This window comes from Vicugna pacos, chromosome 2 (assembly GCF_048564905.1).
Source record: "Vicugna pacos chromosome 2, VicPac4, whole genome shotgun sequence".
Taxonomy (NCBI): domain Eukaryota; kingdom Metazoa; phylum Chordata; class Mammalia; order Artiodactyla; family Camelidae; genus Vicugna; species Vicugna pacos.
This window is the reverse complement of record NC_132988.1, coordinates 120,367,165-120,381,074: the sequence shown is the minus strand read 5'-3', so window position 1 is coordinate 120,381,074 and position 13,910 is coordinate 120,367,165. Positions and strand designations below refer to the sequence as shown.

The window sequence follows — 13,910 nt, the reverse complement described above, 5'->3', positions numbered from 1 at the left end:
TCAGTGTGCAGAAACAGACTCAAAAGTAACACGTGCAGTAGAGTTATTAGGAACACTAACAGTTACGGCTGTGTCCTGTGTGCTGAGAGGGACAGAGGAGGGCACGAGTGTACTAGGAAGAAGCACAGGCTGTAAGAAAACCCAAATGAGCATCTAGAGTTGCAGACTACAGTCTGAGGTGACAAATGTATTATATGAAGATTAGCAACAGATTTGGCATTGAAGAAGAAAAGATTAGTGAACTTGAAAAGGCAACAATAGAAACTGTCGAAGAACCATGAAAGAGATGAAGCCTGAACTTTTAAAAAAGAGAACAGAGCATCATGTAGAAAACAAACTTATGATTATCAGCAGGGAAAGAAGGGTGGAGGGATAAATTAGGAGTTTGGGATTTACAGATACAAACTACTATATATAAAATAGATAAACAAGTTCTTACTGTACAGCACAGGAAGCTATATTCCGTATCTTGGAATAACTTATAATGAAAAGGAATACAAAAAGGAATTTTTATATATATATATATAAATATAAAAAACAGAACTGAATCACTGTGCTGTACACCAGAAACTAACAAAACATTGTAAAATAACTGTACTTCAGTAATAATAAAGAACAGAGCATCAGTGAGTTGTGAAACGACTTCAGACAGCATACTACATGGTATGTATAATTGGAGTCACTGAAGGGAAGAGTGGGGATGGGGGAGAAAATGCATATATGAATATGTGTATTTATATATATATTTTTTTTGAAAGAATAATGGATGAAAAATGTTCAAATTTGGTGAAAACTATATACCCACAAGTTTAAGAAGTTCAGTGAGCCTCAGGCACAAGAAAGATGACGAGAACTACACCAAGCCACGCCATGGCTATGTTGCTGGACACAGTGATTAAAAGAAGACTTAAATACAGTTTGGAGAAAAAAGAGACCTTATATATTGAACCATAGGGCTAATAGCAGGCTTCTCGTGGGAGACAGTGCAAGCCAGAAGATAAAGACAGCTTTAAAGTGGTGACAGGGACAAAACATAACTTAGAATACTAAACCAGCAAGAATACCTTCAGAAGTGCAGATGAGATCAAGACTTCAGACATAAAAAGCTGAACAAGTGCTTGGTGAGGGGATCTTCATCGCAAGAAATGTTAAAGGAAGCCCTCAGGCAAAAGAAAAACGACACAAGGTGGAAATCTGAATCTAGACAAACGAAGGAAGAGCACTGGAAGTTGTGAAGATACAGGTCTCTGTCTAAGAATTACTTTAGAATATAATTGTCTGCTAAGGCAAAAGTGGCAGTGAATTACGAGGCCGTTACGTAGCTGTAAAGGGTATGGCATGCAGAAGGTCCAGGAGAGGGGAAGCGTAAGATTCTTAAGGTTTGTGGTGCAGTCTTACTTGATGGCTCCCTGCAACAAGGTGAGATGTACACTGTACACACCGAAGCAACCGCTGCAAAGAGAAGAGAGTCCACAAGCCAACAAAGGAGGGGACATAGGAATCATAAAAAATTACTCAATTTTTTACCGCTACAAAAGGAAGAAAAAGGGGACAAAAAACAAATGTATCACTAGAAACTAGAGACTAAGATGGTGGGTGTTAACAAGCCCAGCCATGCCAGCAGTCATGCTTAACGTAAATGGTCTAAATGTCCCAATTTAAAGAGGTTGTGAGACTGGGGAAAAGAGCAAAACCCACCTGTGTGCCTTCTGCAGGTAACTCACTTCAAATGCAGAAGTTCCAGTAGGCTAAAAGTGAAGTCACAGAGAAAGACATGCACAGCTTACGTGGAGAGAAAGGGGAAGTGGCTGTATCAGTATCAGACAAATCAGTACCAGCGCGGAGAACCTTACCAGGGTAAAGAAAGTCGTGTCCTGCTGATACCGGGGTCAGTTCATGAAGAGGGCGTAACAGTCCTAAACATTTCTGCACCTGGTAACAAAGCTTCACAGTATGTGGAGGAAGAATTGCTAGAGCATCAAGGGAAAATAGGCAAATCCGTAATTATGATTGGAAATTTCACTACCTCTCTCAATAATTGATAGAAAAGTGAGTGGAAAGTCGTTACATGACACCACCAGCCAGCGTGACGTTACAGACATTTACAGAACGCTCTACCCAGTGACATCAGCATATGGGCATGTTCCTGTAAGCAGAGTGAGCGTTCACTGCAGTAGCCCTTAACTCTGGGCCATAGCAAACTACTGATAAATTAGGAAGAATTAATGTTGTACAAAGTACCCTCTCTGACTACAGCGGAACTATATTTTTTAAAAATCAGTAACAGAAAGATATTTAGAAAACTACAAGTATTTGGGAACTAAAACCACACTTTAAACAACCTGTGAGTCAAAGAAAGCAAGAGGGAAATTAGAAAGTATTTTGAACTGAATGAGAATGAAAATGCAACGCATCAAACTCTGTAAAGTGCAGCCAAAGCAGTGCTAAACAGAGAAATTTACAGCATTAACTACCTCTTCAAGCAAGGTCAAGGGCTCAATTACCTATGCTTCCACCTTAAAGTAGAACATCAGAGAGCCAGTTATGCCTAGAGCAACCCAAAGAAAGGAAATAGCATAAAAGCAAAAGTCAACAAAACAAAAATTTTTTAAATATGGAAAATCCATGACACCAAATGCTGGTTGTTATAAGAACAATAAAATTGATGAACCAGGCCAAAAATTTGAGTAGATACCACCCTAAGGCTGCGAAAAGATAATTAACACATTATTAGGGAAGCCACATTGAGACAGCACTACACACTTATCACAGTGGCTTCAGCTAAAGCAGTGCAGCCATTGATTGGTTGGCTGGAAGTCCTCAGCACTGCTCTTTGGGAGAAGTTTGGCGATTTCGTAAAAGCTAGACGTGCACCTACCAGACAACCCAGTCATTCTACTTCTTGGTATTTGTGTAAGCGAAACGAAAGCACGTGTCCACAGCAAGACGTGTACATGAGTATTAATAGCAGCTAAAGCTCTTGTTTGTAACAGCGAAAAACTGGAAGTAACCTGAATGTTTCCAGACAGGAGAATGGATGAGCAAGTTGCGGCTTGCCCACCCTGGGGAGTACTACTCAGTGATAAAAAAGGAACAAACTCATTGTACACACATAGGAATCATCTCCAGATATGACACTCGGTGAAAGAAACCAGACGAGAGAGTTGTGTTGTGCGGTGCTGTTAACACACAACTCTAGAAGCAGCACAGTAATTTGCAGAGACAGAGCTCAGTCCGGTGTGGCCTGGGAGCGGGTAGGGTTGGGAGAGGAAGTGAGGAGAAGGGGCACAGAGGGGCGCAAGGACACTTGGGGGTTGGCGTGGTGCTCATCGTCCTGATGGTCGCGTGGTTCCACAGGGTTTGTCTGCCTCAGAACTGTTCCAGGCGCATACTTGAGATCTTTTCCCCTTACTGCTCCTCAGTTATACTTGAGTGCAGCTCTGAAGTGTTTTTAAGAGAACTAGTGGAATTTGTATTTGTACCTCACACTTAATTGCAGGAGAGTGACCATGTGGTCATTTGAATTTTAGTCGAGTGTTGTTGAGTGAGCATGTGTATGCAGCACCTGTTAACTTGCTGTGTCTGAAAGAGGTTCGCACAGTAGTCTCACCTCCTAGGGAGGGCTGGCCGCACTCTTGAGCGCACTGGCCTTCCTTTAGGACACTGTCCACCCTCTCTATGGGCCATCTCGTCCCGCTCTGTGGCTGTACATAACCTGTATGTATGGTGATCCCACATTCTGTGGCCAATTGCACCTTACTCCCCAAGTATTTTATTCGCACAAAAGCTCAAAACAACCCCCCATGCTGTGCAGGTGGGTAACACGCACTTCACTCGTACAACACTCAGAGCAAACCTTTGGTTCTTGCCTCTGCCCCAGCCCGGCCTGTGTCCAGTGTCTCTGCTGGTGGCACGTCCACTGCGTGGGCAGCTAGGCCCACCCAGTCACACCCTGGGTCCAGCACGCAGTCCTGTGAGTCTGATGGCTCTGCTTTCTGCAGCTCACCTGTGCCCGGCACTGCCTGGAAAAGTCTGGAACATCCTCGCTTACACTGTTACCCTCCCAGAGTTCATTTTTCACACAACAGTTGGAAAATCTTCAGCCTCGTTGTCAGCACACAGCCTGGGTGACCGGCCCTGACAGCCTTCCTGCTGCGGCCGCTCCAGCTCCGGCCTCTGTCCTACCCCAGGCCGCCTGCGCACTGGCCGTCTTTCCTTGTTTCTCCTGAACACTCGATCCTCGCTGAAGCGTGTCCTCCTCGCCCCACTGCGCAGCCTTGGCAGCCTCACCGCCTCGCGGAGGAGGAGTGCTTCCTGCCGCAGCGGCTCTGTCTGCGCTCGCTGCTCTGCTGCCGTCCTTGCTGCCTTCTGATGGCAGGAGGCCTTGTGGGCAGCGGCTTTCCAGGATTGATGGCAGAGGTCTCCCCGCCGCGGGGCGGCTCCCGCACTCAGCCTGGGCTCTGTGGAGCCTTCCCTGCACCTCCTCTCCCGCCCTGGTGGCTGGTGCCATGGCAGAGCTCTGCCTTCACAGCGGCCCTCGCTGCCACCTCACTCTGAGGGCGCAGGGAGCGTCAGCCCGCTCTCCTTACCCCTTCCTTCCCCGCACACACCCCACACCCTGTCAGCCATGCCTGGCTCCCCGTCCCTTTCCTCCGCCGTCTCCTGCTAGGCTTCTGCCCCAGGGCCCTTGTGCTTGCTCTCAGGAACGCCCGTATCCGCAGCCCTGCACTTCAGATGTCTCAGGAAGGCCCCTGACGGTCATGGTGAAGAAAGAGCCCCGTCCCCGGCCGCAGACACCTAAAGTCTTGCTCTGTGTTTTTCCGTGTCTCAGTTACCACTGTCGAGTGTTATGTGTTTTTTACCTTGTCTTTGTCCTTGACGAGGATATTAGCTCTCTGAGGTCAGGGATCTTTGTTTTGTTCACCACTGTGTCTTCAGTGTCTGGACCTGTACACTGGTGGGCTCCCAGTAAACACTGGATGGATAGACAGATGGGCAGACATATGAATGGATGCTGACCCAAGGAGCTTTGTAACCTTAGAGCCCTCCCCTCCTGTCCTGGGTCGCAAAGGAGGCCTGGAGAGGTCTGACGGCTGTGGCTGTTGGTCGGCGATGGCCATCTTGAATCTGTTGGGACAGAGAAACACCTACTCCGGGGGGCAGGAGGACTCAGTTCTCTTCTGCTGCGCCCCGTTCAGTCAGCTGCTGAGCTGGGTTTGGGTCTCTGCAGGGGACCCTGTGGATGTGACAGGTGTAAGCAGTTTTGATCACTGGTTTATTAAGAATATACACGCCTGTCTTTTGCATCTTAGTGGTGCTGTCTTCATTCTTTTAATCACGCATTTGTTCATTTATTCATTTGTTCGTTCATCCCCCTTGTTGCCACCTGATACCTCGTCATTCCGGGCTCTGCAGACAGAGCCGGGGCCACTTGCGAGCACTCTGTCGGCTGTGGCACCAGTCGTGCATGTGCATCCATGTAGTCCAGGGAATAGGCAGAGCCCGGGCCTGCGTGAGCCTCAGTGCAGGATGAGCCTCAGAGCCCAGGGCTGAGGGCAAAGCTGGGCTGCTGGCTGTGGAGGGCTGAGGGGGCTCTGGGCGGCGTTCCAGCCAGGAGAGCGTTGGCCTGTGTTCTGGTCCAGCTTCCCACCTGATGTGTACGAGGTGGGGGCGCTCCAGATGGTGGGGGAGGTGGGTCATGGCAGCTCGATCCCGTATATGCTCTGACTTGAAACCTTGCCAGGGTTGTGCTGCCTCTGGAAGGCTGTGCCTGGCTTCCCTGTCACATGTCGCCCAGGTGTGCCTTTCTTGAACCTCTCTTGAGGATTTGCAGGATGGTTCCTCTGAGGTGCAGACGACCCCTCTTGGGCTCCTGCTGATTCGAATTTAAATCTCGGCCCCTGCTTGTGGCCCTTGTAACTTCAGGCCTGTTTTAAATGTGGGAGCTGTCGGTGCATTTTTGAAGCTAATCTTACTGTTCTGGCAGGGCGGCTGATGAGTTTTGAGAGAGGATGTAGGGTGACAGTCTTGCCTCTTCCTCCTACCTCTGAGGCGCCCACCCCACCCTCACCCTGCAGGTTAGGACCCATTTGAAAAAGTGGACCCAACTTGTAGCTGGAGTTGAATTTAGCTACACGGGGGCCGGTCTTGGCTCTGCGGCCGCTGTCAGTCTCCCGGATGTTCATCTTGACTCTGGGAACGTGGACAGCTCACCTCGGAGGTGCACTTAAGCCAGAATTGCCAACTCAGGCCGTAGTGCTCATGTGCCGCCGTCTCTAGAATAGTGGCTTTGAACTTTGTTGACGGTGAAAAAAAAACAAAAACAAAGACGGTCCGGATACTTTCTCAGTCTGAGAACTGAGGCGGACACTTTCCAGCGGGAGGAAGTACTACAGAAGTCTGGGCGAAGGGGTCACTTGGACGACTTTTCGACTCCTACTCGGATGGTTTCTGCAGCATTACTCATGTATTACGAGTTTCTAGACCACCAGGTATGGTTTTATTCAACAGATGCCCCATTTGATGCTTTTCTGTATAAACACCTGTGTGCGCTATAATTTTAGAACTATATGTAATGTTTTTTGATGATTCTGACTTTGTGGATCATGTTTTGAAAATGATTTTTTTTTTCTGTTCCAGACTCCTTTTAATTTTGGCATGAATCATAGAACACCACCCTACCCTGCTGGGGACTATTGTCTTCTGTGCAGAAGCGAACGGAAAGACTCTGCCTTCTCGGAGAGTGGGCTCAAGGCTGCGAGCAAATTGGCCCTTTCCATGGCTCCCAAGGGCAACAGCGTGCTGCACCTGCCGCTGTGGGTGTGCCCGGACTGCCGGCGGACTGTGGAGAGGGAGGAGCGGCACGGCAGCCTGGACCAGCCAGCGGTGAGTGGGTTGCGGGACTCGCCTGGCAGTGAGACAGTTAGCTTGAGTCTGCTTTCTGGAAGGAACTCCCTCCTGCACCATCTTCTGTTCCCTTGCTCCGCCTGCTGGGGCCTGCCCTCCTTGGTGAGCAAGCTTCGGGGGCCCAAAGGGTAGGTTTTGGCTTTTTTAGTCTGGTCTCAGGATTTCTTTGTGGATGTAGTTTGTTGAAAAGCTAGGAGGCTTTTCATGTGTTTTGCTGTAGGCAGTTCTGTGTGCTGGTAACTCACTCATAATTCTTTCTCAGATGCCGTTCTCACACCCAGGTCAGCCCTTTTCCTCCTGATTTCTTGCCGCAGCTGAATTAAGCTGTCTTGAGACCAGCAGGCTTACATGGGAAGACCACACGCTTCATCTGGTCTTTGGCCCAGACTGTGTCTTAGTCAGCCCTAGTTCTGAAAGGGCTTTCAAACCTGCTGTTTGGGTTCTAGAAGGAGTTGACTTTTGCAGCCATCTGAGGCCCCACAGTCTAGGGCTTTTCTGTTCCTTCCATTTCTGCTTGCACGCAGCTGGCTGTTTCCTGAGCTGTTGTCTTTCTCTGAACACCTGGCCACGCGCGGCCACTGCCAGCAGCCTCCACCTCCACACTCTCTCTCCTGACCTGGAGCTGTGGCAGTGTGCTGCTCCTCGGCATGAGTCTCCTCGCCTTCCTGGGTCTCAGCTGTCTCCTTGCTGCCTGCCGCTAAGCCAGTGGCTTCTGTTTTAGGCTTCCCTTGAAGGCAGCACCCCAGCTCACGTGCCAGTTTGTGTAGTAGTGCCTTTATTAAAGCTCTGAACCTCAGAACCTCGTTGTTCCTCAGCACAGAAGATGACTTCTCACGCAGCCTCTTTCCCTGTGCCTCCCTCTCCTGCTCTGTCCCCTCTCCAGCACTTCTTTTTGCTGCTCTGTGTGTTTTACTTACTCACTTTGTCTTTTTACTTCAGTGAAATACACACTCCAGGAGGGCAGCCATTTTTGTGTTTTCTTACCGAGAACAGTGCTTAGCCTGGTGTATTTTAGGTACTCCAAACATGTGAACGAATAAATGAATGAATGAGTGAACAAAGAGATGGATAGATTTGGAATCCCCTCATCAGGGACTACGCAGGTGTGTGTCGATTCAGTCTTCTCACCCTCAGGTCCTTGTGCTCTTACCATTTTGTTATTCTGCTTTGGTTTCCTTTCTATGTCCACTTGAAGTATTTAGTCTTTTTTCCGTTTTTTAAAATATAGTTCTCTGTGCTATACAGCAGAACCTTGTTGTTTATCCATTTTGTATATAACAGTTAGTATTTGTAAATCCCGAACTCCCAGTTTATCCCTCCCCATCCCATTCCCCCTCTGGTAACCATAAGATTGTTTTCTGTGTCTGAGCCTGTTCCTCTTCTGTCAGTAAGTTCATTTGTGTCATTTTTTTAGATTCTGCATGTAAGTGATACCATATGATGTTTGTCTTTCTGTGTCTGATTTCACTTAGTATGATCATCTCTAGGTCCATCCATGTTGTTGCAGATGGCATTGTTTCATCCTTTTTTATAGCTGAGTAATATTCGGGGGGGGGTGTCTATCTGTCTGTCTGTTCTTTATCCAGTCGTCTGTTGATGGACATTTAGGTTGTTTCCAAGTCTTGGCTGTTGTAAATAGTGCTGCTGTGAACATTGGGGTGCACGCATCTTTCCGAATTAATAGTTTCCTCCAGATACGTGCCCAAGAGTGGGATTGCTGGCTTATGGGGTAAGTCTGTGTTCAGTTTTTTAAGGAGTCTCCATACTGTTTTTCATAGTGGCTGCACCTTTCTTCCAGTTATTAGTGGAAGGCTGTTCAGTATCACTGACACTAGTTTGTTCCCTGTTCACTTCCCGTCAGCATTCTTAAGTCTCCCCGCTGGCTCACACATTCTCTTTGCTTCCTGAACTGTACTGTGTTTTCTTCGTATTTCCATCCCTGCTCTTCTCTCTCAGCCTGACTGTGCCTTTGGGAAGAGAGTTGCTATTGTTCATCCTAGTTTTGGAGGCAACTGAAAATGCCTATAATTTCCCATTGTCAGCGCTTGCCACAAGAGGAGTCCCATTTCCTGACTCCCAGTCTGATCAACAAATGGGAATTCTCTCCTCATCAAAAAAGTGATGGGGGTGGGGAATAGCACAGTAGTAGAGTGTGTACTTAGCATCCATGTAGCCCTGGGTTCAATCCCCGGTACCTCCATTAAATAAATAAACCTAATTACCTCCCCCCTCAAAAACAAAGAAAGAGTGATGTCAGGGACCACAGAGGTGTAGTGCTGCCCTGTGTTTGTAGACTTAGACCTTCTGTTACTTTTGTACAGTTGGCCTCTTTGTTCAAGCTGGTTACAGTTGCTGGCCTTCTTTGAAAAATACAATGTAACTTACATTTAGTGAAATTCACCCACTTAGAAGTCTGCATAGAGGGGAGGGCACAGCTCAGCGGTTGAGTGTGTACGTAGCATGCGCGGGGTCTTGAGTTTAATCCCCAGTACGTCCTCTGTAAACAAACAAACACAAACCGGATTACCTCCCCCCAAAACAAAAACAACCAACCAATTAATAAGATATGTGTATCTTTTAAGTCTGTGTAATTCAGTAAGTTTTGACGAATCTGTACAGCTGTGTGACCACCACCACCGCAGTTAAGGTACGGAACACCCCCCCCCCCCGAGTTCCCTTGGTCGCCTTGATGGACAACCCTTCCGTACTTCCCAGCCGCTCGTAACTACTGACGTGATTTTAGTCCCCACGGATTTGCTTTTCCCAGAGTGTTACGCAGACTTCTTTACCTCGGCATAATGCTTTGAGAGCCGTGCACCTGCAGTGTGTTCCTTTTTGTTGTGGAATGAATTGTAGAGATGTACCACGGTTTGTGTATCCTGCACCATTGATCAGCATTGGTCTTGTTCCAGATTTGGACTGTTCTGCGTCGAGCCATTGTGAGCACTCTTGTTCAAGTGTTTCTGTGGACACTCTTTTTACATGTTGGTGGAGTGATTTGCTCATGTTTGGTTAAGGGCTGTGTCTTTGCTCATGGAGCTCCTTAAAGTCTTGTCCTTGACATCTTTCAGGGCCTCGCAGGATGAGTTGAGATGTGTTCCTGCTCCTCCTCTTTTCTGGAAGAGTTTGTGTTGTATTGGTGTCACTTCTTCCTTAAGTGTTGTTGGCTCTTGGGTTTGTTTCCTCCCGCTGTGTGGTGCAGGGCCCGACAGTGCATGTGGAGACCATGGCGACCATGGGGCTGAGGCCGATGTGTGCACTCAGGAGCGGTGCCTTGTGTGCGCCCGTGAGCTCAGTCCATCTGGTCAGCACTGGAGCTGGCCTGACTTTGCTCTCGGTGGTGCCAGGCGCTGCTCCTGGTGCTCGTGTGGGCCAGAGGGGCCTCTCCACACTCTGCCGCCTTTGTGTGGTGGCGGGCAGAGCCTCCCACGTGGCGCTTTCTCCATTCGCTCATCAAGCCTGAATCTTGGGCAGCCCTGTGCCTGGATGTGAGGTGCAGCTTTCCTGGTAGTCCCGCCCGTCCCGAGGCAGCCAGGTTCTTCCTGTACATCTAGGGGTCTTGGGCATGACCTGTGCTTGTGTGGGTCTGGGCCTTTCTCCTAGGTGAGGGGTTTAGGCCCCTTTTCTCAGTGGGTCAGGCCTGGGCCCCGGGTGGAGGCACCCACCACCCTAGCAGTGAAGGCTTCTCCTTGCTCCTAGAGGAGGGCCAAGCTGGGCCTGTCCCACTGGCCACACTCAGCCTTCGCAGACTCCTTACAGGCTGAGCTGTTTTCTCTGGCCTGCTGTCCATCCGTCTGTCCGTCCTTCCTTCCTCAGCTGGAGGTGAGCCAGCGACGCATGCCTCGTCCTCAGAGAGCTAACTGCGCTGTCCGGCCCAGCTGGTCACTCGAGCTCTCTGGTCTGCAGGCTGTTTCTCGTCGTCAGGGTGAGAGCTCTGAGCCACTTGGAAGCAGGTGTGGAACTGGACTGCTCCCTTCTTAACAAGCGCCCTGTTGTCCAGGGTCACGGTAGACCTTTCTCTGGATACCACCTCTCGGTTCCATGTTGTCAGTTTCTTCTATCCCTAGACCTTGTCGTGCCCAGGCATGTTTCAGACATTCCACTTGACTGTGTCTCCAAGGTCACTTGCCTGACTGTCCTCCACTGCCAGGTTGTCGGACCCGTCCCATCCCTTTCCCCCCATTGGGTCCCTCTGGCCTCAGCCTTCTCCTGGATCAGCCGGGTTCCGCGGCTCTGCTCTGCCCTCTCTCTCGCAGAGCCGCCCGACTTCTCTGATGGGAGCCTGGTTCAGCGGGTACACGCACGTGCACGCACAGGTGCGCACGCGCAGGGCGTTTCTGGAGAAACCGCCGCCCGGCACAGCGCTTCCCCAGGTGGTGGTGCCAGGCCGCGGAAGGGCTCGTAGCATCTGCATGGCTTGGTTCCTACACCCGAGGTAGAGCGAGCCCCTCCTCCTCCTCTCTTCCCAAGTTCCCCCGCCCCCTCGGCTTGCTCGGCTCAGCGCCTGACCTTCCCACTTGAGGGAGAAGGTGGAAGCCAGCACCCAAGCCCTCACTGCCACTCCCCCACCCCCACCCACGCCATACCGAATTTCTGCTGCAGCCACTTTGCCCTGGCCCTGTCTCACTCATCTCAGGGCGTCTACGCAGGCCAGGCACAGAGCGGGCATCTCTGGGGAGTGGTTTTTGAATGAAGGAATGGCCCTGCCTGTGAGTGTTTCCGGACTTCAGACTGTTTACAGTGCTCATCCCGCACTAGAGTTCACGCTTTGGGGCTGTGAGTTGGCAATATTGGGAAGGTTTTCAACTGTGCGTCCAATGCACTTGGTAGCAGTGGTTTCTCTTCATGAGTGAGACTTGTTAATTTTTGTGTTTAAAGAAGTTGCATAATCACTTCACAATACATGTAAGTCATTATGCTGTACATTCTAAATGTACACAGTGCTGTGTGTCAATTATATCTCAGTAAAACTGGGGTGGGGAGAAATTTGCCCATTTTATGTCGAATGTAGTGGCATGAAGTTGTTCAGAATATTCCCTTGTCTTTTTAATTTTTGTAGGCTCTGTAATGATTGTGTGGCTTTCGTTCCTTTTATCGGTTGCTTTAGTTTTGTTTCTGTCTCTTTTTTCCCCCCGATAACCTGGCTAGAGGTTTATCTTTTTGTTGTTGTTGGTTCTTTTCAAAGAACCACATTTTGCCTTACTTGACTTTCCATTTTCTATTTCATTAATTTCTGTTGTTAGGTTTACTACTTCTTTCTTTACACTTAATTTATTATTCTTTTGGTTTTTTTAGGGTAGAAGTTTGTATCATTGATTTGAAACCTTCTTCTGTTATATGTGTTTAATTCCATAGAATTCTCTCTAAGCATTCCTTTAGCTGCATTCACAATTTTGGTAAGTTGTATTCTTCATTCTGTTCAAAATATTTTAATTGCTCTTACCATGAGTTATTCTTTGACCCATGAGTTATTTAGAAGTATGTTTTTTCACTTCCAAATATTTTGGAGTATTTTCTAGGTACTATTTTATTTTATTTTTATTTTTATTTTTTAGAGCAGTTTCAGGTTCACAGCAGAATTGAGCAGAAAATACGGAGTGTTTGCACATAGCCCTCCCCACCAACACATATGTGCTCCCCTATGCTCAGCATCCCTCATCAATGTGGCATATTTGGCACAATCGATGAACCGGCATGGACACATTATCATCAACCAAAGTCCATAGTTTACATGAGGGCTCACTCTTGATGTTGTACATTCTGTGGGTATTGACAAATGCATGATGACATGTAGCCACCACTGTAGTATCACACAGAATAACTTCATTGCCCTAAAAATCCCCTGTGCCCCATCTGCTCATCCCTCTCCCCTTCCCTCCCTCTGTCCAAACCCCTGGAAACCACGATCTTTTTATTGTTTCTGTAGCTGTGCGTTTTCCAGAATGTCCTTTGGTTGGCATCGTACAGTTTGTAGCCTTTTCAGACTGGCTTCTTTCATTTAGTAATGTCTTTTAAGTTTTTTCTTTGTCTTTCATGGCTTGATAGCTCATTTCTTTTTTTTTTTACTGCACATGTATTTTTTAACTTACATATAGGTACTGTTCACTGTTTCTAAGAATGTTTAGAGCTTTAGCTTTCATAGTTATCAAAGGAATAAGGCCAACCACAAAATAAGAGTTAATTCAAAAAGATACATACACCCCACTATTAACAGCAACATTATTTATAATTGCCAAGATATGGAAGCACCCTAAGTGCACATCAATAGTGGAATAGATAATGAAGATGCAGCATATATACACGTAATGGAACACAGCTCACCCATAAGAAGGGAGGATATTTTGCCATTTGTGGCCCTTCATTCACTTTTTTTTTTCACTTCAAAAACCAGAATTTTGTAACCTGCATAAACATTTCCATTACATCAAAATCAACAAAATACCTGGAAATAAACTTCACCAAGGAGGTTACCTATTCTCTGCAAACCGAAATGACACAAAGAAATAGAAAGATTTCTTGTGCGCTTGGATTGGAAGAATCAACACTATCAAAATGGCCACACTACCCAAAGCAACCCACAGATCCAGCGCTACCTCCGTCAAAATACTCGTGACATTCGTGACATTCCTCACAGAGCTGGAGCAAACAATTCCAAAATTTATAAGGAACCACAAAAGGCCTTGAACAACCAAAGCAATCTTTTGTAGGTCTCTTTTTTTTTTTTCGCTTTCTTCTTTTTGTTCTCTTTCCTTATGGTTTAATGACCAGAGAAGGTCCTTTAACATTTGTTGTAATAGATAACCTTTTTAAAATTGAGGTATAGTTGACGTACAACGTTATGCTAGTTTCAGTTGTATGTATTGGATTAATTGAATTTTTATGACCCTTTTTTACCTCCTCTTGGCTTCTTACCTGTATCACCTTGTTTCATAATTTTTGGTGATTCTAGAATATATGTCTTTAACTTTTCAACCTCTACTTTCACGGGTTAGTGTATACTGAAC

At 47.5% G+C, this 13,910-nt stretch overlaps 1 protein-coding gene across 2 annotated transcripts in view; it reads left to right on the top strand.

Annotated features, from left to right (window-relative positions):
- Nucleotides 1–13,910, top strand: part of FAM193A (family with sequence similarity 193 member A) — a 137,263-nt gene that overhangs the window by 53,695 nt on the left and 69,658 nt on the right. For both annotated transcript variants that reach the window (XM_072947097.1, XM_031685356.2), the window contains one exon: nucleotides 6,640–6,885. In XM_072947097.1, coding sequence (XP_072803198.1) covers nucleotides 6,658–6,885 — 228 coding nt within the window. In that variant the 5' untranslated portion in view covers nucleotides 6,640–6,657. Of the gene's footprint in view, nucleotides 1–6,639; nucleotides 6,886–13,910 lie in introns of those variants that run through there.